This window comes from Megachile rotundata, chromosome 6 (assembly GCF_050947335.1).
Source record: "Megachile rotundata isolate GNS110a chromosome 6, iyMegRotu1, whole genome shotgun sequence".
In the NCBI taxonomy this organism is placed as follows: domain Eukaryota; kingdom Metazoa; phylum Arthropoda; class Insecta; order Hymenoptera; family Megachilidae; genus Megachile; species Megachile rotundata.
This window is the reverse complement of record NC_134988.1, coordinates 13,131,059-13,157,986: the sequence shown is the minus strand read 5'-3', so window position 1 is coordinate 13,157,986 and position 26,928 is coordinate 13,131,059. Positions and strand designations below refer to the sequence as shown.

Here is a 26,928-nt window from a genome sequence, read left to right as displayed (position 1 = left end):
GTCACTTTAACCGTAAATTAATGCGATTCCAGCTTATTGTGCGAGGCGCACGTGCATCGTAGCTCATCTACCTTGCTCGCGTCGGATATTTCGGGGCAAGTTGCGTCTATCCCGATGCACGTGTCAAACCGGAATGTAGGGCGTGAATTTACGTGTACGTACACCCACGCTCAGGGTATAATGGCATCACCCTCTTAGTTAACATCCTTGTGTACACTGTACACGTACCCTGCACAACGCTCCCCCGTGTTTTGACTCGTAATTCTTTGCAGCGAAGAAACAAATACGTTCAATTAGATTAACGTTAAAAAATCATGGAACAGTTCATCATGATTGTGAGTTAAAGAATTTCAGACTTGTTAGGCACCTTTCGAAGGGATGAAACTACTGTGTTTCAAACATTAAAAGTTAGACAATTTTATGGCCTCACTAAACAAAGATTGAAAATAAGAAAACTTGACAGTGTTACTGAACTAAAATTAAAAATGAGAAAGTCTTACAGTCTCACCAAACAGAGACTAAAAACAAGGTAGCTTCACAGACTCACCAAACAAAATTAAAAAATAAGAAAGTCTGACAATCTCATCAAACAAAAGTTAAAAATAATAAAGCTTGACAATCTCACAAAAGAGACACTAAAAATAAAATAATCCTTGCAGCCTCTCCAAACAGAGACTAAAAACAAGGTAGCTTCACAGACTCACCAAACAAAAATAAAAAATAAGAAAGTCTGACAATCTCACCAAACAAAAGTTAAAAATAATAAAACTTGAAAATCTCACAAAAGAGATACTGAAAATAAAATAACCCTTACAGCCTCCCCAAACAGAGACTAAAAACAAGGTAGCTTCACAGACTCACCAAACAAAAATAAAAAATAAGGAATTCTTATAGTTTCATTAAACAGAGGTTAAAAATAATAAAACTTGACATTCTCACAAAAGAGACACTAAAAATAAAATAACCCTTACAGCCTCCCCAAACAGAGACTACAAACAAGACAGCTTTACAGTCTCACCAAACAAAAATAAAAAATAAGGAATTCTGACAGTCTCATCAAACAGAGATTAAAAATAATAAAACTTGACATTCTCACAAAAGAAACACTAAAAATAAAATAACCTTCACAGCCTCCCCAAACAGAGACTAAAAACAAGACTGCTTCACAGTCTCCCAAAAACAGAAATAAAAAATAAGAGACTTAAAGTCTTGCAGTCTTACAAAAAAATTAAAAAATAAAAGAGCTTCACAGTTTCCCACAAAGATCAAAAAATAAAAAAAGGTAAAATATGTTTAAAGAACGAATAATTTTGTTAGAAATTGCGCAGTATTTGTCGAGTTTAATGAGGCAATATTTGGGCAGATTCGATTACGGGATGATAGAGGGTGCGTGGAGGTCGCCTTTAACGTTAGACACATGTAACCCTCTTTGCACGTGTCATCCCGCAGACTAAGGGCGTGAACTCACGTCCACAGGCGCCCACGCACGAAGGGAAGATAACCGTTGCGAGGTCACTCGACAGGACGAGCTCTCGCACAATTTTCCTCTACCCCTGTTGGAACGGCGATGTGTAACAACCCTTACCGACACGGCTAACCCCTCTCTCTCTCTCTGTTGGGGTTGCACAATCGCGCCCTGATTGATAATTTATACGGTGCGTGCAGGTTATTTGATTATCTGTCCCCCAGTTGGCCCGCTCTCTTCTCCTTTCCTCCTTTTCCGCTTCTGTTCTACATCGACAACTTCTCCGTGTCTTTCTTCGTTTGTTCTTAGCACTTTGTTTTGCTTTCGGAAAACTGCTTTTGAACGGCTTGCGGGGTGGTTGTTTGAGGGTCTGCGGTTACTGAATTTGGGAGGAGGAGTTGGGAATTTGGGGGTTGGGAGTTGGAGAATTTGGGGATTTGGGGATTTGGGAGATTGGGAATTTGGGAGATTGGGAACTTGGGAGATTGGGAACTTGGGAGATTGGGAATTTGAGGGTTTGGGAATTTGGGAGATTGGGAATTTGGGAGATTGGAAATTTGGGAGATGGGGAATTTGGGAGATTGGAAATTTGGGAGATGGGGAATTTGGGAAATTGGGAACTTGGGAGATTGGGAATTTGGGAGATTGGGAATTTGAGGGTTTGGGAATTTGGGAGATTGGAAATTTGGGAGATGGGGAATTTGGGAAATTGGGAACTTGGGAGATTGGGAATTTGGGAGATTGGGAATTTGAGGGTTTGGGAATTTGGGAGATTGGAAATTTGGGAGATGGGGAATTTGGGAAATTGGGAACTTGGGAGATTGGGAATTTGGGAGATTGGGAATTTGAGGGTTTGGGAATTTGGGAGATTGGGAATTTGGGAGATTGGGAATTTGGGAGATTGGGAATTTGGGAGATTGGGAATTTGGGAGATTGGGAATTTGGGAGATTGGGAATTTGGGAGATTGGGAATTTGAGGGTTTGGGAATTTGGGAGATTGGGAACTTGGAAGATTGGGAACTTGAGAGATTGGGAACTTGGGAGATTGGGAATTTGAGAATTTGAGAATTTGGAAATTTGGGAATTTGGGAATTTGGGAATTTGGGAATTTGGGAATTTGGGAATTTGGGAATTTGGGAATTTGGGAATTTGGGAATTTGGGAAACTGGGAATTTGGGAATTCGGGAATTTAGAAATTTAGAAATTTAGGATTATGGAATTCCTTAAATCTCCAAATCTAAAAATCTCCCAATGACCTCGCACACCCACAGAGCGATTAAAATGTAAGCGATGACAATTACATATTTTCCTTCAGATTCTGAGACTGCACAAATCCCCCATGGAGATCGGTATATTATGGGGCAAAGAACAGGAGGGTGGAAAGACAGGCAGGGGTTGACATGCGGGCGAAATCCGTGACAGTGAATGAACCTAGTCGGGGGACTACATGGTGCGTTGATGACATAATTGGTATCATTCGGGATCTTCTTTTGAGGTAACCCATGGTGCAGCCCCTTTACGGTCACGGATCTACACGCCTCGTCCATCTGTACGCTCCTGTACACTTCTGATTTTCGAGAGATACGTCAGTATACGACATTCAATCGAAAAGCATGTTTTGGTTATCTATAATTTTATAATGCATATCAATTGTTGTGATTTTATTATGTCACTTGTGCTTAACATCAGTTATTATTAATAATATAAGTTAATATTCAAATCTTCGAATTCTACATTTCCAAATTCCTAAACCCCTAAATTCCCAAATTCCCAAATAATATAAGTTAATATTATTAATAACAATTAATTATTTATTAGAAAATTTTTTGTGACTCCTATGACATTTCTTGTATCATCGAGGATATACAATATAGTGTGCGAATTGTTCTTAATACAAAATCCGTATCTTCGAACCCACGAAATGTATTGCAAACAGTAGGAAATCAATATTAATAAATATATGACATATTAATCAATAAAATCAATATTAATTGAATGTTTATAAAAATTGAACTAGTGGCGCCATCTCTCCTGCGAACAGGGTGAACTACGCACTTTTGAGACACTACTTTCATTAGTTCCTATCTTCTACCGCCAGATGGCGATGCACAATATAGGAACTCTTAGGGTAATTAGGATTATCTTGAAAATGGTAAAAAATTTATAATAGTTTGATTCCTAAGTTAATTGGTCCTGTGTTCCAATGTAATTTGATGCATATTGAAGTTAATTATTCCAATAAAATCAGTGTTAATTGAAGTTTTTCGAAAATTGAACAAGTGGCGCCATCTCTCCGGCGAACAGGGTGAACTACACACTTTTGAAACACTACTTTAATTAGTTCCCATTTCTACCGCTAGGTGGCGTCTCGAGACGAACTGTGTCGCCGTCTAGGGGTAGAAAATGGTACTAATTAAAGTAGTGTTTCAAAAGTGTGTAGTTCACCCTGTTCGCCGGAGAGATGGCGCCACTTGTTCGATTTTTCTACAGGTTCAATTATTATTGATTTTATTGATTATTATGGTATATATTTATTAATATTGACTTTATACTGTTTAAAATATAGTCCGCGAGTACAAAAATGCAGATTATGTGTTCGAAACAGTTCGTACACTATATTATCGTCGGTAATATAGAGAATGACATAGAGGTGGCTACCACAGTGAACCACCCTTACAAGTATCTACCACTTTCCATTTGCAAGTACTTCATTTACGGGGAGGATAAATGAGTACTAAATCTAGTTACCTCGTTGACTCACAAAAATATATAAATTCTTTACTATAAGATAGCAAACTTGTATTACACACCCTTATAAGTTTTATAAAACTAACTTACAGACGCACCATTCAACTTGAAACTTACTTACTTCAAAAACTTATTTACTTTTCTGCACCTCTAACGTGAGGTGTATACCTCTAATTCTAAGATTGCACTCATATGATACATACAACGATGTAAAAAAGCAAAGGGTAAGGGAAGGGTGCATTTCTCTCTCTTCCATTGAAAGATAGGCCGACCACAGGGAAGATAGAGACGACACAGAGAATGACCACCGAGAGATGATACATCAATCAATCACCCTTGCAAGGGTGCTAGACCAATATTTTTAGCTCAAAACTGTTCTTGTGTTCATAGCATTATGCAACCCCTAATGGATCCACTTGGTTGCGGATCAATTAACAAAAAATAACTGGGTACAAACTAAATTCAAGTATTGTGAAGATGAGTGCAGGAGAGGTACTCAGAAAGAGAGGAGGTGCTTGCAGGGACCCACCCACCCTTCCATGAGCATACAGTCAACTTAAAACTAACGTACGCATCCTTCAAGCTTCGCATATCTTCAAGTTTCATATATACCACAATACTTGTACATATTGTATATTACAATATCTTGTACGCAACTTAAGATTAATTTAAAATTGACATTGTACATTACAATATTTTTTACGCAACTTAAGATTGACTTAAAATTAGCACATCCATCGGTGAAATTTCTCTGTGATAGTCCTCCATGATTACTTATGCTGTAACAATAAAAAACAATAGGCAAAAGCAGAAAACGTATGCAAAATTAGTAATATTATAATAAATGTCCAGGTAGGGGTCTACGATTCATACTTCTCTTGTGGGAAGATTACAGACTTACTTCGGTTCTTCTTCTTTCTTCAGGTCTTTCTTCTAACAGATCTGTTACAGACAAAGAACCACAAAAATTCAAGTATCTAGTTGCAAGGCTAACAGCAGTCCTGCTACTATCAGGAGTTATTATCATAACTCAGTTCAATTACTATCATAGCAACTATCATTAAAAATAAATTTGATACAAATAAATGTCGAACCACAAAAATTGAAGTACCTAGTTGCAAGGCTAATAGCAGTTCTGCTACTATCAGGAGTTACTATCATAGCTCAGTTCAATTACTATCATAGCAACTGTCATTGAAAACAAACTTGATACAAATAAATATCGAACTACAAAAATTCAAGTATCTAATTGCAAGCCTAACAGCAGTCCTGCTACTATCAGGAGTTACTATCATAGTTCAGTTCAGTTACTATCATAGCAACTATCATTAAAAATAAATTTGATGTAAACAAACGTCGAACCACAAAAATTCAAGTATCTAGTTGCAAGGCTAACAGCAGTCCTGCTACTATCAGAAGTTATTATCATATCTCAGTTCAGTTACTATCACCTGTCATTGAAAACAAACTTAATACAAACAAACATCAAATCACAAAAATTCGACTACCTAACATTAAACCTAGTACCAGTAACTATCATAGCGCACATGGTCCTTCAGTCTCGTGCCGAGCGAAGCAGAGCGAAGCAGAGCGAAGCGGAGCGCAAGTTCGGAAGCGCGTGCTGTGGGTGGGAGTTGCAGCCCCCGTGACTCAAGAGAGCGAAGAGTAACCGAAAGAACGGACTTCAACTCAGTCTGTCCGCGACCGTCCGTCAAGCATACGTCTACGACTCTTTGCCTCCTCTTATTTTATTCCCCGTCTGTTGTGCATCGTCAGTTTGTGTTTCTCTCGCGTAGTGTCTCTCGAGAGTCTCGTGCTAGCCACATGTCGTCCGTGCTCGCATCGCTACCGGCATCCTAAAACCACCCTTCGATTCTCAATTTCGATCGCGCGTGAACAGTGGACCGGGACGATCGCGTGTGAAAAATAATGGAAAGACGTGCGAATATGTGGATCATGAATTTTATACTGGGGTTTATCGGCTTGATATTCCTGGTTGAATATCAAGAGGCGTTCAATGTGGAGACGAAAAATTACGCGGTTTATAGGTCCGAGGACAGATCCATGTTCGGATTCGCGGTCTCGGTGTATAGGGACAGAGTTGGACGGGGATGGTGAGTTTTTTATTTTGAACTATTTTTGTCAAATTCATTGATCTTTTATTTTAAACATTTTTGGATCTGAAGTTCTGAAGTGAATTTCTAAGTTGGACCTCAAATTTTTAAAATTGATAAATGTCATTTGAGATCTTTAAATTTAAAAACTCTTAAATCCTTGAATACTCAGGACAAATCTGTGAATGTGCAAATCTTTAAATAACGAAATTTGTGAAACTACAAATTCATAAATTATTGTATTATCAGATCTCCAGATCCTCAATACTATAAATTACAGAAACACCTAAACTCTCAAATCCCTTTACTCTCTAATCTCCAAACTCTCTAATTTTCAAACTCACAAATTTTCAAACTCTCAAACCTCCAAACTCATAAATCTTCAAAATCTGTCAAATAACAAAACTCTCTAATTTTCAAACTCACAAATCTTCAAACTCTCAAACCTCCAAAATTATAAATCTACAAAATCTGTCAAATAACAAAACTCTCTAATTTTCAAACTCACAAATCTCCAAAGTCTCAGACCTCCAAACTCATAAATCTTCAAAATCTGTCAAATAACAAAATTTCCAAATTTAAAAATCTTCAATCTCCAACTTAAAATTATACCTCTGTGACTATGATTTTACTATGATTTCACCAACCATTCATAGATCTTGAATGACTCAGTACACTATTGATTACCAGGTGTACACATCGATTTTTTAAGAACACTGCAACTGGTGACATAATATTTCGAGGAAATAGTAGGTGTATCATGCTAGCATCGTCAATAAGAATTTTTTATTTTGTTTACTATCAAACTTTGATTAAAATTGTGGAATAGTTATAGACACACTGTATATTTAATTTTTGTCAATTTTGTTAAACATTTTTTGTTATAAATATAAACAAAGATTCATTTACAAGGTTTTATAAAGAATTGGTCAGATATAACAAATATATGATATAATAGCAAATTTAGTTTTCTTAAAGTGCATTGCTGTGATGAATATTCAATTTATTCACCTAAACAATTTTTATCTCTGTGACCATGTTATTTTATTTTATAACATTTATTAATTTTTTTTTCAAAATCATCATCAGTGCATTTTCATAGAAAACATTATACATATAACTTAAATAGCACTTATGAAAAAAATGTATAAAAATATTTTATATTTAAATAACATTATTAATTATATAAATTATATGAAGTATCCTCATAAAATTTAAATAATTTGATGTTAAATGTACCTTCAAATTTGAGTAACATTTTTAAATATTTATTTGAGAAATAAACTTCGTCAATGACTCATACAAAAAAAGGAAGAAATATAAGGAAATGAAGGAATGAATGACGAATATCTGAAATTCGTTCTTGGTATTCATTTTTTGGTCTGCGGTGACCCACATAATTCTAATAATACGTGTGATTACCAAACGATCGACAGGTCTGAATCATCCTTATTCAAAATCCACTATTTGAGTCATGCGTCTCTTTCGTCCGTAAAAAATGCAATTCCGCTGACGGAAGGAATTAACTACGTAAGCTTTATTTCCGTATGCGTACATTATTTACCTTGTTCATCGTTAAAAGAAAAATGACTCCAAATTGAAACATGGCATACCTTAACTCATTCTTCTCATTCCAAAAATTCTTATAGTTCATATATTATTTAGAGAGACTTTTTTATGTGTAAAATTATTGTTATTTACTTTGAGGCACAAGTTTTCAAATTTCTAAATTTTTATTTTGCAAGTTTTTAAATCTTTAGTTTCTCAAGCTTTCAAGTCCCTATGCTAGCAAATTTCCAAACCCCCAATTTCCAATTTTCCCAAATTCTGAAATTTACAATTTCCAAACCGTCAATTCCCAATTTCCCCAAATTTTAAAATTTCCAATTTCCAACCCTCCAATTCCCAATTTTCCCAAATTCTGAAATTTACAATTTCCAACCCTCCAATTCCCAGTTTCTCCAAATTCTGAAATTTACAATTTCCAACCCTCCAATTCCCAATTTCCCAAATTCTGAAATTTCCAATTTCCAACCCTCCAATTCCCAATTTTCCCAAATTCTGAAATTTACAACTTCCAACCCTCCAATTCCCAATTTCCTCAAATTCTGAAATTTACAATTTCCAATCCTCCAATTCCCAGTCTTCCCAAATTCTGAAATTTACAACTTCCAACTCTCTAATTCCCAATTTTCCCAAATTCTGAAATTTACAATTTCCAACCCTCCAATTCCCAATCTTCCCAAATTCAGAAATTTCCAATTTCCAACCCTCCAATTCCCAATTTTCCCAAATTCTGAAATTTACAATTTCCAACCCCCCAATTCCCAATTTCCCCAAATTTTGAAATTTACAATTTCCAACCCCCAATTCCCAATTTCCCCAAATTAAGAAATTTCCAAATTTCTAATCTGCGAATTCTCAAATCCCCGAATCCCTAAATCTCCGAATCTCCAAATCCCCAAATTTCCAACCCCCCAATTCCCAATTTCCCCAAATTTAGAAATTTCCAAATTCCTGACCCCCCAAATTTCTAATCCTCAAATCCTCCTAAATCTCCACCTCTAAATCCTCAAATTTCCAACTCCCAACCACCCAAATTTCCACCTCCCAAGCACCCCAACATCCACCCCCAAATTTCTCAAACCCCCAACTTCCACCTCCCAACTTCCACCTCCCAAATTAAACCAAAGTAAACCAACTAACCCAACAGAAATCTGTCACAACATTCAAAATTATGATTGAAGTATGTTTACCTCGACCCAAAGTATCAAGTACACCTACGATTTAGGACGACCACGCACTCCTTTTAAGTCCTCGTCCCAGAAAGTAAACGGCAAGTGGCTTCTACCGTTTCATCGCGTTGGTTGCCGCTTCGATAATGAAATATCGGCTTTCATTTGCCCACGACCACCGTGAAATGCAGTAATTTCTTCTTATTTTGCAAACGCTCGCGACTAATTGGAGGTTAGCTACAAATCTATGCGTTCGTGTTGAAATTACGATTTAAATTGAGTCGTGTTTGTTGAACGCGTGACACGAAATAATAGCGTCGTTGTGGTTAATTTGCTCTTGCAGCCTCGCTGCGTTTAGAGGCGTCGTTATATTAATTATGCGTTTAAGTAACAGGATAGGCAAGTCTGAGAGGCTATGGACAACTTTCGTCTCTTGGAATTTTATTTCACTCTCAAAGTTATAATTTTAAATGTTACAGTAATTATTTTAGGTACTGGTAGAAAGTTTTGAAATTATTTTGTGGTAGGTAGTGGACGCTTAAGAAATATTTTATATTCTTTAAAATTATTTTGTATTTAATAAATGGAAGTTTATACAAAATTATGTATTTTAAAATAATTTTATATTTATCAAATGAAAGTTCATACAAAATTATGTATTTTAAAATATTTTTGTATTTAACAAATGGAAGTTCATACAAAATTATGCATTTTAAAATAATTTTGTATTTAACAAATGGAAGTTCATACAAAATTATGTATTTTAAAATAATTTTATATTTAACCAATGAATAATCATGAAAATTATGTAGTTTAAAATATTTTTTTATATTTAATCAATAAATGGCTATGAAAATGTACTTTAGAATAATTTCCACAATTTTAAATCATTCTTCCAGAAAAGTTAATTTATATAAACTTTTTTATTAAACTTAAAACGAAGCAAATTTTATAAACAAGAAAAATATGCTTTCACACTTTAATTTGTAAAATACGTATATTTTTAAATAATTGAAGTGGGGATTTAATGAAGAAGTATTCATCACAAGAAATGTTCCTCAAATTGTATAACACTGTCACAATTACAGAGATTGAAGCAATCAAGTTTTTTCTTCGTTGTTTTTGCCTGCTGTCTATCAGCGAGCTGTAATTATGTAATTATTTGGGTTAACAATCCTTATCAGCATTATCTGACAGATAAATTAGACCAACTACGAGATTCATATAACGGAAGCGTTTCTTTCTTCCTCAGTTAAGCTTGGATTTTCATTAAGCTCTGGATCAGTGGAGATCGCTCGAACTTTCGATGAAAATAGAAAAGATTATCTTTTCGTTTCTCATTTTTTTTTTTTTTTTTTTTGAACGAGTATATTTAGTGATACAATTATATCTCTCAGTGGATTTAAAAAGCAATGTGATAAAAATGAAATGAAATGAAAAAAGAAATGAAATAAAATGAAAAAAGAATGAAATGAAATGAAATGAAAAAATAATGAAATGAAATGAAATGAAAAAAAAAAAGAATTAAATGGAATTAAATGAAAAAAAAATGTAATGAAATGAAAATTTAACAAAATTGCCAATAATTAATACGTGTAACGATTACGCAAGTATTTAAGGTAACACTATAAAGGGTCAAAGAAGGAACATTTAACGCAAGGGTTTCGTATCCTCTTCATCGATTCCTTCTCGCATGACAGGACGTTCCAAGGCGGGTTCTAATGACAGGTGCTTCGACGAGCTTAGAACCGTTCTCCTTTTATGTCTCCCTACGGAATCAAGGCGAGTGGGTTCTCCCGTTTCATCGCAACTGTTCTCTGTGCGATCATAAACTTTCATCTGTCATCGATAAATATGATCGAACACCGTTTTTCCTCGGTTACCTTTCCGACCTGTCAATCAGTTATTCACGTCTTTACTTTTTTTCACCTTTCACTTCGTTCGCACCTTATCGAACCGGCGATGTAGATAAACACTGTAATTTTACGAGTGAATGGACAGTGGATTGGTGGATGGTGAGAGCTTTGGGGGGCGAGGTTTTTTGGAATTTTAGGATTTTGGGAATTTTTGGGAATTTTTGGGAATTTTGGAAATTTTTGGAATTTTGGAATTTGGGGATTTGGGGGTTTGGGGATTTGGGGGTTTGGGGATTCGGGGGTTTGGGGGTTTGGGGATTTGGGGGTTTGGGGATTTAGAGATTTCGGATTTGAGGATTTTGGGATTTTGGGATTTTGGGATTTTGGGATTTTGGGATTTTGGGATTTTGGGATTTTGGGATTTTGGGATTTTGGGATTTGGGAATTTGGGAATTTGGGAATTTGGGAATTTGGGAATTTGGGAATTTGGGAATTTGGGAATTTGGGAATTTTGGAATTTTGGAATTTTGGAATTTTGGAATTTAGGGATTTGGGGGTTTAGGGATTTAGAGATTTGGGATTTGAGGATTTTGGGATTTGGGGATTTGGGGATTTGGGGATTTGGGAATTTGGGGATTTGATGATGTGGGAATTTGGGTATTTGGGAATCTTGGAATTTGGGAAATTGGAAATTTTGGATTTTGGGAATCTTGGAATTTGGGGGATTTTGGGAATTTTAGGAATTTTAGGAATTCTTAGGATTTTGGGAATTTTTGAAATTTAGAACTTTTTAGATTTTGTCTGTGAATTTGGTACTTTGAAACTTTAGTACTGAAAGCTGTGGAAGTTTATTTTTGGAATTTACTACATTCTTATACACCTTAGTATCATTACAATTTACTACATCCCTCTACACTTTTTAATATTATTATAATTTACTGCAACCCTAGACACCTTGCCAGAAGAAAGAAGGTGCTTCTCGTGAGTCACGCTGGCCACGAATAAACGTTTCTGCTCCAGCTCCTCCGGCAACGACGGATATAAATAATGTCGACAGAACTAGGAAACGCGGGTAATGGCATCGGTTACGTAGCCGTCGATCCGCGGAAAACTTTGCGCGAAAGGTCGACAAGGTCTAACCATATAATTTATTCCAGCTAACGTATGTATGTTAAGATGCTTGGATCGGTTCGATAGAGACGTAGCCGACTCCTGTTCGATCGTCGCTTTGACATTCAAATCGATCCCTTACAACTTTTGTGTATACACACACGTGGTTGGCTGTGATGGAATTGTGGACGGTTACTTGATGTTGCTGTGTGTTGTTTGGATTGCTTTGTTGAATCTTAGAGTAGTCCTATTCTGAATAATTCAGAGGCGATAGCTAGCTTTGATTAATCGATTAGGAGGACAGAGAAGTTTGGTTTGAATGTTAGGGTGGATGGAGGGTGTTAGAGACGAGTTAGTAGTCGAAGTTGGGTTAGCAAGATATCACAGTTTAGTTGGAATGATGTTAAAGTCAAAGTTAGGTTAGCAAGATATCACAGTTTAGTTGGGATGATGTTAAACTCCAAATTAGGTTAGCAAGATATCACAGTTTAGTTGGGATTATGTTAAGGTCGCAGTTGGGTTAGCAAGATATCACAGTTAAGTTGGGATGATGTTAAACTCCAAATTAGGTTAGCAAGATATCACAGTTTAGTTGGGATTATGTCAAGGTCGCAGTTGGGTTAGCAAGATATTATAGTTTAGTTGGAATGATGTTAAACTCCAAATTAGGTTAGCAAGATATCACAGTTCAGTTGGAATTATGTTAAAATCGCAGTTGGGTTAGCAAGACATCACAGTTTAGCTGGGGTGACATTAAAGTCAAGTTAGGATGACATCAAAGTCAAAGATTTGTTAACAGGATACAATTATTAAAGTTTGTTTAGGATCATCAAGTTTGGATCTTCATCCAAAATTTGGTCTGGATGATACAGTTTGGTTAGGGCGATGTTGAAGTCAGACTAGTAGGATGTTAAAGCTAATATTAGATTAGGAAGGTGTAAAAGTTTGCTCAAGAGGATGATGATCTATGTTAGGAGGTTCAAATCAGAGTTTACTTAGGAGTATATTCAAACTAGATTAGTAGGATGTTAAACTCAAAGTTAGGTAAACATGATGTCAAAGTTTGATTAGGACGATGTTAAAGTTAAAGTCAGTAGGATGTCAAAGTTAAACTATGAAGATGTCAATGTTTGGTTACGACGATGTTAAAGTTAAGTTAGTAGGATGTCAAAGTTAAATTATGAAGATGTTAATGTTTGGTTTAGAATGATGTTAAAGTTAAGTTAGTAGGATGTGAAAGTTAGGTTATGAAGACGTCAATGTTTGGTTAGAATGATGTTAAAAGATAAGTTAGTATAATGTTAAAGTTAAATTATGAAGATGTCAATGTTTGGTTACGACGATGTTAAAGTTAAGTTAGTAGGATGTCAAAGTTAAATTATGAAGATGTTAATGTTTGGTTTAGAATGATGTTAAAGTTAAGTTAGTAGGACGTCAAAGTTAGGTTATGAAGATGTCAATGCTTGGTTATAATGATGTTAAAAGATAAGTTAGTATAATGTTAAAGTTAAGTTATGAAGATATTAATGTTTGGTTAGGACGATGTTAAAGTTAAGTTAGTAAGACGTCAAAGTTAGGTTATGAAGATGACAATGTTTGGTTAAAATGATGTTAAAGTTAAGTTAATAGGATGTTAAAGTCAAAAGTAGATTAAAAAAATGTTTGAAGGTTGTTCATATTAGATTAAGATCTAAATGTCAAGTTTTAACTCTTTCAAAACGAAAGTCATGTTTAAGTTTCACATAAGACTTCTTTTGTATACAAGAAATTTTTATGACTCATTATGAGTTGTGGTTAATTAAAATCAGTCAATACGTAATCATCTCCACAATACAATACTAAAATTGTCAACTTATTATCAGCTCAGAACGAGGATTAGGGTAGTTTTCAGAATTCTTCATACTTCAACTTACACTGCAGCCATTGTTTTCTCAAAAGACAATAGCTGACCACAACCTCGGACAAAGTACAGGATAAACCTTACTCGTATCCGCGATACCTAAAGCCACAGGAAGTCCGGATTACATCGTTCGTTATGAGAAACTTCGTAGGCGCTTATATTTAGGCCAGCTTGTGGAAGCTTTACGAGCGTTCGTCCTCGTTAATCTAATGCGAGGCGAACGCACCCGATTGCCACTGTTACCAGTGCGCTCTCGCATTAATTTCTCGAAATAGAATCCAACAGTGATTTGTACGATTGCTCGTGTCTTTCAATTCGCATTATTTCGCCATGCAAATTCGTTCAATTTCAATTTCTATGTTATATGGGCACACATATCATGTGGTATACAAACAAGATTACAGACATCCAAGAAACTTCAATTTTACAAACAAGATTTAGGAGAAGAATTGCATACGAAGAGTTTGGATAATTTTCCTCTCGTTGGTAATCATTCATTGACAAGTAAAATTAAAAAGTTTCAAAAGGAAAATTAAGGAGAATCAATAACGTTGAATATGTATCATCTAACCTCACTCTGATACGCCATTTGCAATCTTCACTGTGAAGGCCTTTTGCTCTCCGCCATTTTGCAAAAACAAAATAGCAACAACAGTAACAGCATGATCTAGAAACTGTTATAATATCTCCACAGTACAATATCTTCATATCATCATATTCTTATTACCAAGAAACTTAAATCTTAAAAACAATATTTAGGAGAAGAATTGCACACGAAGAGTTTAGTTAATTTTCCTCTCGTTTGTAACCGTTCATTGATAAGTAAAATTAAAAAGTTTCAAAAGAACAACTAACGAGAATTAATAACGTCTGAAAATATGTAACATCTAACCTCACTCTAACACGCCATTTGCAATCTTCACTCTGAAGGCCTTTTACTCTCCGCCATTTTGCAAAAACCAAATAGCGAAAACAATAATAGCATGCTCTAGAAACTGTCATAATATCATCTATCATAGTATAACATCATATCATCATATTCTTATCACAACATCTTTATTTTCTCCTCACACAACAAAAATTACATTCTAATCAATATGCAAGTCCACTGAAAGATAAGATCTCACTAAACGCTATGCATAAGAAAATGGCGGGGGTCACAATTCCGAATTCCAGGAAGGATACACGTAGGTGGTTCATTGAAGAATTGTGGTATTGTAAATAGTAGATCGAACGCGGTGATTAACGAGATATTAATCAGAGCAGAGCGAGAGAGAAGAGCCGCCCACGTAACGGAGCCGCGATGACCTAACATCCTGTATCGCAGCATGCCTCGTGCTCTGAATCTGTCGAACGTGTTCGCTACAACGGTTTATACATAGACCTGTTCGTCCATGGAAGACCATCGTAACGAGAGCGAAAGTGACGATTCTTATTCACTTTCTTATACATATGTGTTTCGTGTAGGATGGTTTCAGCAGTTGGTAAAATAAATATTGGAATTGTGGTGGGAACAGGTGAATGTCGATGGAGGGAATATGTTGGGAAGATTGGGAATTTTATTTGGGGATTTGGGGAGTTGAGAAGGTGGGGATTTTGGGAGGTGGGGAATTTGGGGATGTGGGGATTGAGAATTGGGGGATTTGGGGATTTAGGAATTTGGGGAGTGAGAAATTGGGGAGTGGGAATTTGGGGATTTAGGAATTGGGGGAGTGGGAATTTGGGGATTTTGGAATTTGGGGAGTGGGAAATAGGAGAGTGGGAATTTGGAGAGTGAGGATTCGGGGATTTAGGAATTGGGAGAGTGGGAATTAGGGGTGTGAGAATTTGGAAATTTAGGAAATCGGGGATTTGGAATTTGGGGGCTTGGGAATTTGAGAGCTTTGGAATTGGGTTGCTTGGAATTTGGGTGCTTGGAAATTGGGGTGCTTGGAAATTGGGGTGCTTGGAAATTGGGATGCTTGGAATTTGGGTGCTTGGGAATTGGGATGCTTGGAAATTGGGATGCTTGGAATTTGGGTGCTTGGGAATTGGGGTGCTTGGAAATTGGGATGCTTGAAATTTGGGTGCTTGGGAATTCGGGTGCTTGCAAATTGGGATGCTTAAAATTTGGGGATATAGGAATTTGTGGAGTGGGAATTTAGCGATTTAGGAAATTGTAGAGTTGGAATTTGAAATGTCCCTTAAACAAAGGACCCAAATCAACTAACTAACCAATCCATTAAATAATTTCCTTGATTAAACCAATAACCAACAGAAGCGACAAAATCCCCGAAAGTAGCAATCAAGACCGCCAAAATGAATCATTAAAATTACACATTTCGAGCGACATCGCAAGAGCAAAAAAATCGCGCCACACAGCACGGAAGAGGCGAGCCAGTAACTCATTTACGAAAGCTTGTTTTTCTTTTCTGTGGCTACCGAAGTAGCTACCACCTGGCCCCGTAGCCGGGCACAAACGTGTTCTGCACGTGTGTAAGAGCATTTGCACACGTGTTTGCATGCGTCCAGGTAAAGGTAATAGGCCCGAGGCAGTCGGTCCTCCTCTGGATAATGACACAGGTAGAGCTTCGGGCACGTGCCTCACGCGATCCTCATTATCTTCACTCTCCTTTTCTCCTTTTCTTCTTCCTCCTTGTTGAGGAACGACTGTGTGTTGGAATATTCACAAATTTACGCTTCTTATGCCGGTTAAATGCTTCCTAACCTACCACTTTTGGAGGAACTAACGTGGATTTATGAAATTGCGTATCGAATGTGAATCTGGCTGGGTTGTGTGGTTAACTGCATTATTAAAGTTGAGTCTATATGTGTGTCTTATAACAAGTCACAGAAAATGTTCATATAAAAATCAGCCAATAAATTGTACATTAATAAATCTTTTTAATAGTTGTTCATGTAACAAGGCACTGAAGAAAATGTTCATATATCAAGTCGTATAGCAAATTGTACAATAACAAATCTTGTTAACAATTGTTCATATAACAAGTCACAGAAGAAGATATTCATATAACAAAGCATGTAATAAATTGTACATTAACAAATCTTGTTAACAGTTGTTCATATAACAAGTCACATAAGAAGGTATCCATATAACAAAGCATATAATAAATTGTTCATAAGAAAAACTTTATTAATAATTATTCATGTAACAAGCCACATGGCAAACTGTATACATGATAAGACACCTTAAGAATTGATCATGTATCATATCATGTAAGAAATTGTTCATATGACAAATGTCAAAAATAATTGTTCATGTAATAAGTCATATAAAAAATTGTTCATTAATAACTTTACAATAACATTGTAATTATTGTATACATATATTGTAACATAACATATATGTTGCATGTTGCACATATTGTTCATCACAACAAAATGGCGACTGTACTTAACTATCGCACCACAAAAGTGAGGTTAAAAAACGTAACCTACAAAACATATATATCTACAACATACGTACCTTAAAAAACATATGTACCTTATTTAAAATGTATAACAAAGAATAAACAACCACATGTAAATACTAATAATTTCATAAAGAAATTCACAATGACTTATAAACATTAAATGAGGTATAAGATTGATAGTAGATACATTGTCAGAGAGTAAAAGTACATAATCTTTAGCAGACACGATAAACCTTGACAACCAAACATATAATCTGATCAAACGTTCCATTCCTCTTCTTGCACCAGCCACAACTCGTTAATTTCATCGTTAAAACAAAGAAGAAGAACCATGAACCCTTCCCCTCTAAAACCTTGCGATGTAATTAAAAGCGTCCGCGCCATGTCCGTCGCGGGATCACTTACGAAGTAGAATGAAAATAAAAGAAATCGGCAATCTGCATCGTCAAGATCCATCAGTATCAACGGCGTCTCGACGCGAATCGATAATCGATCGGAAGGTGTGCCAGGCACGCAAAGGTGGGCGGCGAGCACGGGAAGACCGATGAGAGAATAAAAAGCGATGAATAACGCGCTGTCTTAGGAGCGTGGTGTTCGCTTCGTTGAAAAGATCACGGTGTTCACGATGATAGCTACTGTTTAAATCTTCTTTTGCTTTGATGTTTCGATCGTTTCTAGGACGCGTTGAAGTTGATCGTTTTGTTCGGGTTGAACGGTGTGGATCTTTCTGGGGAGTATTGTAAGGAATGGAATTTGGGAATTTGGGGATTTAGGAATTTGGGGAAGTGGAAAGTGGGGGAATTGGGAATTTGGGGATTTAGGAATTTGGGGAGTGGTAATTTGGGGTAGTGGGAATTTGGGGTAGTGGGAATTTGGGAAAGTGGAAATTGGGGAAATTGGGAATTTGGGAAAGTGGAAATTGGGGAAATTGGGAATTTGGGAAAGTGGAAATTGGAGAAATTGGGAATTTGGGGGCTTGGGAATTTGGGGGCTTGGGAATTTGAGAGCTTGGGAATTGGGGAGCTTGGAAATTTGAAAATTTAGGAATTTGAGAGCTTGGGAATTGGGGTGCTTGGGAATTTGAAAACTTGGGAATTGGAGTGCTTGGGAATTGGGGTGCTTGGGAATTTGAAAACTTGGGAATTGGAGTGCTTGGGAATTTGGGGGCTTGGGAATTTGAAGGCTTGGGAATTTGAGAGCTTGGAATTGGGGTGCTTGGGAATTTGAAAATTTAGAAATTTGAGATCTTGGAAATTGGGGTGCTTGGGAATTTGAGTGCTTGGGAATTAGGGTGCTTGGAAATTTGAAAACTTGGGAATTTGGTAACCTAGAAATTTGAAAATTCAGAATCTGTCAAATCAGAAAAATTACAGCTCCAAAAAAATACTACTTTTCACACCAAAAACATCAAAAACATCAGACATAAAATAATAGCAGAGTGACCCATAAATTATCAATATTCAACTATCAACTCATAAATTTCCCCAGCTGAGAAATAAACCACGATTCACGAAGAGTATCAAAGTCTTATCACATAGAGTCCGATAAGAAACACATGTTTTGCGGAGAATTTTTTAGCGAGAAGTCCATAGAAAGTAAACAGACAAAGAGAAACTAGTTTCACTTCGTAGAATCGTTCGTCAACAAACGTTCGTAATATCTCTTGAATAATTAATTTCGGTAGCAAACAAGACCGTGTTATCAGCAGACTGTCGTTCGTTTCGACGTTTGTAATCGAGGTTTTATCGTTCCGGCCCGTCTTCGTTTCGTGAAATAATTTTTATATTTAGCGCGGGCTTCGAGTCGCCGGTTTCGGAGAGAGTAATCGAATCCGAGAAAAGAACGAGTCATCGAGGAGCAGCAATCAGACGTCATGCCTCGATTAGTACTTGAATGTTTCATCCTTTCTGGATATCGATAAAATTTTATTCGTTTTTAACACATTTTTGTATTTACTAAAAGGTTGGCGAATTTGATTATTTATAAATTATTGAATTTGTGAATTTTTACAGATTTGTACATTTTTGGATTTACTTATTTTTGCGTTTTTTAATTTTTCACATTTGCAATTTTATAGATTCAAACTGTTATGTCTATAAAATTAAAAAATGGCTACTCTAAAATTATCAAATTTGCAATTTCGATAATTTCCACTTTTTCCATTTTCACTTTTCCTATTTCCACTTTTCCAATTTCCACTTTTCCCATTTCCACTTTTCCAATTTCGACTTTTCCCATTTCCACTTTTCCAATTTCCACTTTTCCCATTTCCACTTTTCCCATTTCCACTTTTCCCATTTCCACTTTTCCCATTTCTCACTCCCCCAATTTCCACTTTTCCATTTTCCATTCTTCCAATTTCTACTTTTCCAATTTCACACTTCCCCAATTCCCAAGCTCCCAAATTTCAAGCATCCCAATTTCCAAGCACCCTAATTCTCAAGCTCCCAAATTCCAAGCACCCCAATTCCCAAGTCCCCAAATTCTCAAGCTCCCAAATTCCTAAGCACCCCAATTCTCAAGCTCCCAAATTCCAAGCACCCCAATTCCCAAGTCCCCAAAATTCCTAGTCTCCCAAATTCCCAAGTCCCCAAATTCCTAATCTTCCAAATTTCTAATCTCCGAATCTTCAAATCCCCAAATTCCCAACCCCCCAATTCCCAATTTTCCCAAATTTTGAAATGTCCAAACTCCTCATCCTCCAAACTTCTAATCTCCAAATTCCCAAATCCCCAAATTCCTTCCCCTCAAATCCCCACTCCTCTAATTCCCAATCCCCACACTTCCACCTCTCCAACATCCACATCCCAATTTTCCCACTTTACACAACCTTCCCTCAGTTCATAAATATTAACGCAAACTTCCTCTCGTTAGCTTTTAATACACATCCAGATACATTTCCTGTAATTTTCTGCGCCGTTCGACTAAATACCTCGTCCATTAATTCGAGAAGATATTCCTGTAATTAATCGACGCCTGCTCGTGCTCCATAATTACTTCTCAAGACACTGTACTAAGTTAAACGTGACTTAACAGATGATAGCCGATGTATGTTTACGTGATTTTTACGCGACGTGTGTAGCTTGTTTCCTAGCTTCGTGAGTGACATAATGACTCGTATGCGAAAGTCATTAAGCATTGGCAACGTGAGAGTGCAATTGAAACGGCTCGTTAAGTAATTTAGAAGCGCGTTTGCCGACGCTGTACCTCAAAGGGTGCCATTATGGCGTGTTACTGATCTTTTTTACTGCACTTTCTTTTGGATAATTCTGTTTTAATGATTAGGTAGTTCGCTGAACAGATCTACTGAGTCTATGATAATTTTGTGGGAATAGAAAATTTGTATGATTTCGGTCATTTATTATTTGCATAAAATGTTCATTATGTGTGCACATGTGTGTAGATTTTATATGTGCTTTATAGAAGTTGTGTAGAGGTTATGTTGAACATATGATGTAACTATTACATTGAATTATATACATTATTATTATATACACATGAATTAAATTTAATAATTGAATTCTTGTCTTTCATTATTAAGTTACATTATTTAACATCTATATGAAATATTGTACTAAATCAGTATTTCTTTTTATTATATCTATTATGTTACCCTCATTATTATACTGAACATAATTATTTAAAAATAGCTTTGCATATATAGAAAATTTGTTATGCAGTAGCTTAATGTATTAAGCAAAGTGTTACAACAATAGAATACATTACAGAAATTAAAAAAAATTCAAGTAACAGTATATATTCCTTTTTGAATTATTAACCTCATTTTTTAGCACATATTATTAGAGTATTAATTTCATTTACTTCAGTAAAGTTTCAACATATCAGTGTATGATTTGCAACATCTTATGTTAACATCTTAGTGCACAAAATTTAAAATTAAAATTTGAAGATGTTTCTTAAAATCTCCTGCGATTCGCAGACTCCCATGCAAGTTAATACTGAAGCACCAAAAGACGTAGTGACTTTCGAAGATAGAAATGATGACACCTACGCGGCGATTACATACGTCCACGGTGTTTATTGCACGTGACACGTACGACCGTGATATTCCCGTGTCGACACACGTACTCGCAATTGTGATCTCGAGCATATCGTGAATCAGTCGGTAGCGGGACGTGACACGGACACGCGATACTCTCTGTCATTTCGTGTTACCAGCAGCCATGTCGATGTCCCTATCCTGTCATTGATCTACGAATTGATATAAAAATCGTGACGATGCATCCTCTTGGGTCACACGCGAACACGTGGCTGCGTGTGAACCGTCTGACTATAATTGCAACGTACGCAGCCCTTTCAGATGGCGCGGCAATTTAATTAGCTGACGGTATATTATTATGATAAGTGGAGACGTAGGATGTTGGAAATGTATGGAAATGTATTGAACTTGAAGGGTATGGGAATTTGAGAGTGACTTGAGGGATGTAGGCTATGGTGAATGGCTATTTTGTGGATGTGATGGAGTTTGAGGGATATGGAGATGTGGATGGGAATATAGGGAGCATAGGAATATTGAGAGAACATTCGTATTAGGATATAGAGAACCTAGGTATTTTGGGGATATTGGGATTTTTGGTGTATGGATATTTGAAGGAACATTGAAAACTTGTTATTGCTTTTTTTAGATAAAAATTGTTTGACCAGGATTTTTGGAGAAAATTGATTTCATGGTTGAAAGTTTGTATTTCAATTTTTAGCTGCAATTATTATTTTGCAAATTCATTTTACAAATAGAAAACTTGTTATTGCTTTTTTTTAGATAAAAATTGTTCGACTATGATTTTTGGACAAAATTGATTTCTTGATTGAAAGTTTGTATTTCAATTTTTAGCTGCAATTGTTATTTTGCACATTCATTTTACAAATAGAAAACTTGTTATTGCTTTTTTTTAGATAAAAATTGTTTGACTAGGATTTTTGGACAAAATTGATTTCTTGGTTGAAAGTTTGTATTTCAATTTTTAGCTGCAATTCTATTTTGCAAATTCATTTCACAAATATTTAGAAATTATTTAGAAATTGTTTAGAAATTTTTGAGTTCTGTAATTCAACTGGAATTCAACTTTTTCAGTCTTAAAACATTTTCATTATTTTTATTCTTGCTACTAAAATAATCATATCTTAAGCTGTTAATTAAAACATTTATGTATATTTTTCCTCATTGTTGTCTCTTATAATAATTATTTTGGTACACAGGAAATTATTACAAGTTTGGTACATACCAAATTTTTACAAGTTTGGTACATACGAAACTATTACAAGTTTGGTACACACGAAATTATTATAAGTTTGGTACACAAGAAATTATTATAAGTTTGGTACACAGGAAATTATTACAAGTTTGGTACACAGAAAATTATTACAAGTTTGGTACACACGAAATTATTACAAATTTGGTACACAGAAAATTATTACAGGTTTGGTACACAGGAAATTATTACAAGTTTGGTACACAGAAAATTATTACAAGTTTGGTACACACGAAATTATTACAAGTTTGGTACACAGAAAATTATAACAAGTTTGGTACACAGTAAATTATTACAAGTCTCTAAAAGTACTCTTTTTACGACCAACAAAATAATTTATTTAAAACCACAGAGTAGTTTTCAAGCAAGAGTAATGGTTACAAGAGCGAATTCAACAGAACAAGCAGTAACTAGCCCAACAGCACCGCCTAATCAATAATAATAAGAAACAGAGTTCACGAGAGGAACTATAAATCTTAACATGGACGACCATAAAACGCTTTTCCCGGCTTTTGAACCGTGTTATCCCCGTTCATGGCACTCAGCTGTACTCGAACTCCAACGAAACATGTGTTGCACGAGGTCTGACAGCCTAACAATGCAATTTTGTCAAAGTGAAGCTCGTAGGTAAGCCATTTTGTTGCCATATGGTGGACAGAACTACCGGTACGGTGAATTCAGGCAACGGGAAATTTCAAGGGAAAACAAAGAGTGACTTTCGACGTTTCCGGCAAACTTTTATGGGTCGTAACCTTAAAAATTTGGTGCCCTTGGGAATTTCCAGAGGTACAGGATGCAATATGTGCAGACGTGTGTATTATTGCAAGGTTTTATGATATTTTCTTTTGTACTCATATGTGTAGAATAATATTTAATAGTTGGAAAGATTTATGAGGTTCATTAACAAAATATTAGATGTAATTAATTCAATGCAACACGCAAGAAGTCTCACGAATTACAAATTTCACATGTCTTTCTCTCTCAATTTCTCTCAAAGCAATGAGTTCTTCGCTTCGCTCCAAAAACATTCGATCACACTCAAAAAGACAATCTTTTAGCAGTCTTCATTACATGCAAACTTCAATCATACCATGCGCAAGCTTCATCCATATTCCCAATTCCAAACACCTCAATTTCCAAGCACCCCAACTCCCCAGCTCCCAAATTCCAAGCACCCCAATTCCCAAATTTTCCAAATCCCAAACACCCCAACTCCCAAGCTCCCAAATTCCAAGCACCCCAATTCCCAAGAACCCCAACTCCCAAGCACCTCAACTCCCAAGCACCCCAACTCCCAAGCACCCCAACTCCCAAGCACCCCAACTCCCAAGCACCCCAACTCCCAAGCTCCCAAATTCCAAGCACCCCAATTCCCAAATTTTCCAATTCCCAAGCACCCCAACTCCCAAGCACCCCAACTCCCAAGCTCCCAAATTCCAAGCACCCCAATTCCCAAATTTTCCAATTCCCAAGCACCCCAACTCCCAAGCTCCCAAATTCCAAGCACCCCAACTCCCAAGCTCCCAAATTCCAAGCACCCCAATTCCCAAATTTTCCAATTCCCAAGCACCCCAACTCCCAAGCTCCCAAATTCCAAGCACCCCAATACATACACACACACAACACATATGTAGAAATGTTTGACAAGGACTTATAGTACCTTGTTTCACAATGATGTCAAGTAAGTAATAAACAGCACATACCTTGATATGCAATTATAAAATTCCTCGAATTTTGCTCAACAATAAATTGCAAACTTCTCCTGAACCTTCACAGTAATACATTTAATAACGCGGAAAGGAATTATGTTCACTAGACAGGATACGTGCAATCGTTTCTTTGAAATCAATAACAAAAGTACCGAGACAGTTTATTCGTTTAATTGGTCGAATGACTGATAAAGCAGATAAACAAGACCATAAAAGATGCCATACGTGTATGTATAACTATGGTTGTATTGTTCGTACCATAGATAGAAGTGGGTCATCGCATCCGTGTAACCCCAGATGAAACGATGCTGATTAATTTGCTCTTTCATTAATGTGATTAAAATCGACCAATTAATCTGCTCGTCAAGACCCAGTTACTTTCGTGATTGATCTCGAGACGTTGATGCTCGCTCATGTATATTGCAGTCATATATTTATTGCGGGACACGATGTTAATTTTATTCTTTGTACTCTTTTTGTGGGCTTTGTTCTTGGGTCTTGTATCTTCATCGCTATTGTTTTATCCTTGTGTGATAATTCAATATGGTAGTTTATGTATTCAATGTTATGTGAGCGTTTATGGTGGTTGCAAGGTTATATTTGTCGGGGTGGATTTGGAAGAGTTACTTTTGGGGGAAATGGGATTTGACAATTTGGGAATTGGTGTTTTAGGAATTTGGGGACTTGAGAATTTGGGAGACTAAGAATTAGGGGACTTGGAAATTTGGAAATTTAGGAATTTGGGGGCTTGGGAATTGGAGTGGTTCGAATTTGGGAGCTTAGGAATTGGGATGCTTGGAATTTGGGAGCTTGGGAATTGGGGTGCTTGGAAATTGGGGTGCTTGGAATTTGGGAAGCTTGAGAATTGGTAAGCTTGGAAATTGGAGTGCTTGGAATTGGGGTGTTCGGAATGTGATAGCTTGAGAATTGGGGAGCTTGGGAACTGGGATGCTTGAAATTGGGAAGCTGGGGAATTTGGTAATTTAGGAATTTGGAAGCGTGAAAATTTGCAATTTTAGGAATTTGAGAGCTTGGGAATTTATGAAGCTTGGGAATTTAGGAAGCTTGGGAATTAGGAAGCTTGGGAATTTAGGAAGCTTGGAAATTTGGTAATTTAGGAATTTAGAAACTTGAGAATATTAAAACTTAAAAATTATTAACCTTGCAAACTTTAAAATTTCCGCTCAAAAAATTCACAAATGCCCCAACTATCAAACCTCTGACTTTGTTAAAAACCTACCACAATCAGCTTCAATATCACTACAACAAATTGGAAGTAATTTCAGCCGCGTACGCAGAGATCTTTTATTAGCAGCAAGGTTGACGTAATCAAGTAAATACGATTGTCTGATAAGGACAATGTCAGGGGAATAATACAAATTTGCGTGGTTTCAACTGGGACCAACGCGACGATCATTCGTTTCACAAGTTTCGCCGAGTCTGGCGCCCACATGGACGTCTTCTGTCCATTCATGGTTGTCTAGAAAAGTCGCTTATGCCTCAGGTTGGAAACGAAAGTTGTCCGGCGCCTACATACTTTTTTTTTTACTTCTGTTTCTACATTTTGTGCAATGTGTTTTCAAACTGTGTTTCTGTACAATGTGATTTTTTTATTGAAGTATATAAAGTGTGTAATTATTTGTTAAAGTCACTATGTTGCTGGCCTAACCTAACATGGAATGTTAAATTACTTTGTTTTATTTTAATGAAAGTACTTATATTAATTTTTTCATTAATAAGTTATATTATATTAACAGATTTTTGGTTTACATTAACAAATTTTTAATTAGATTGCAGTAAAAATATTGCTGAATAGAATACAAGTTTTGGCGGGCTTTTCAAAAGCATGAAATTTACAATATATCTAATTTAAGGTAAAAGTATTGAACTTGTCTTATTTTCTTTACAGTAATGTCTTCAATTTTGTTATCTGAAACTATACAAACTTCATACAAATAATTTTAATTGCATTAAATATTAACATACCTCAATAACATACTTGTTGCTTGAAACAACACAAACTTCATATAAATAATATTAATTTTATACAATTAATATTGACATGAATAATCTATGCATTGAAACCTTGAATAACACGCGTCCAACAAGTTGGCAGCCGGAAGCCACACATACGCCACTGTTTCGTACGCCGACTTACCAGCCACGTGCAGTAATGCACAGTTCCAATGTCATCGTATGAATTGTTATTTACGATGAATCGCACGCTCGACTACTACACGAACGAAAGGAAATTTTCTACGAGCCTATGTTTTTGCCCGCGCGAGCGGCACGAGTGAATTGTAAATTCACACAAGAACGGTACACAGTTAATCTTGATGGCTAATCGAAGCCGCTGAATGGCCTTGAATTCATTCAAAGAGACACTCATACGGTCCGCCTCGCGTGGCTGTGCTTACGCTACAAGTCGCATGTAAATTACGCTCGTGGAATATTCAATTGAGTCTATAATTGCTACTGACCGAGATAGAGTCGAAGAATATACGATCCTGGAAACCGTCTTGTTACCGTGGAACAATCGTACGTGAGATACATTTGAAGTGAGGTATCGATAGTGATTGGACACGTGGATAGGTTAGGTTAGCTTGGG

The 26,928-nt window shown here is 36.2% G+C and overlaps 1 protein-coding gene and 1 long non-coding RNA gene across 4 annotated transcripts in view; one reads left to right on the top strand and one right to left on the bottom strand.

Annotated features, from left to right (window-relative positions):
• Positions 1-3,583: 3,583 nt before the first annotated feature.
• LOC143264647 (uncharacterized) lies at positions 3,584-9,283 on the bottom strand. Of its 2 annotated transcripts, none has more exons than XR_013038497.1 (3): positions 9,084-9,283; positions 5,115-5,155; positions 3,584-4,992 (listed from the first exon to the last, which is right to left on the bottom strand). It is a non-coding gene; the product is annotated as an uncharacterized LOC143264647 (long non-coding RNA). The 2 variants fall into 2 exon arrangements; XR_013038496.1 differs by having other exon boundaries at positions 3,585-4,992; positions 9,112-9,283.
• The window catches only part of if (integrin subunit alpha inflated), a 107,154-nt gene continuing 86,110 nt past the window's right edge, over positions 5,885-26,928 (top strand). For both annotated transcript variants that reach the window (XM_012287838.2, XM_003704383.3), the window contains exon 1: positions 5,885-6,327. In XM_012287838.2, coding sequence (XP_012143228.2) covers positions 6,143-6,327 — 185 coding nt within the window. In that variant the 5' untranslated portion in view covers positions 5,885-6,142. The remainder of the gene's footprint in view (positions 6,328-26,928) is intronic.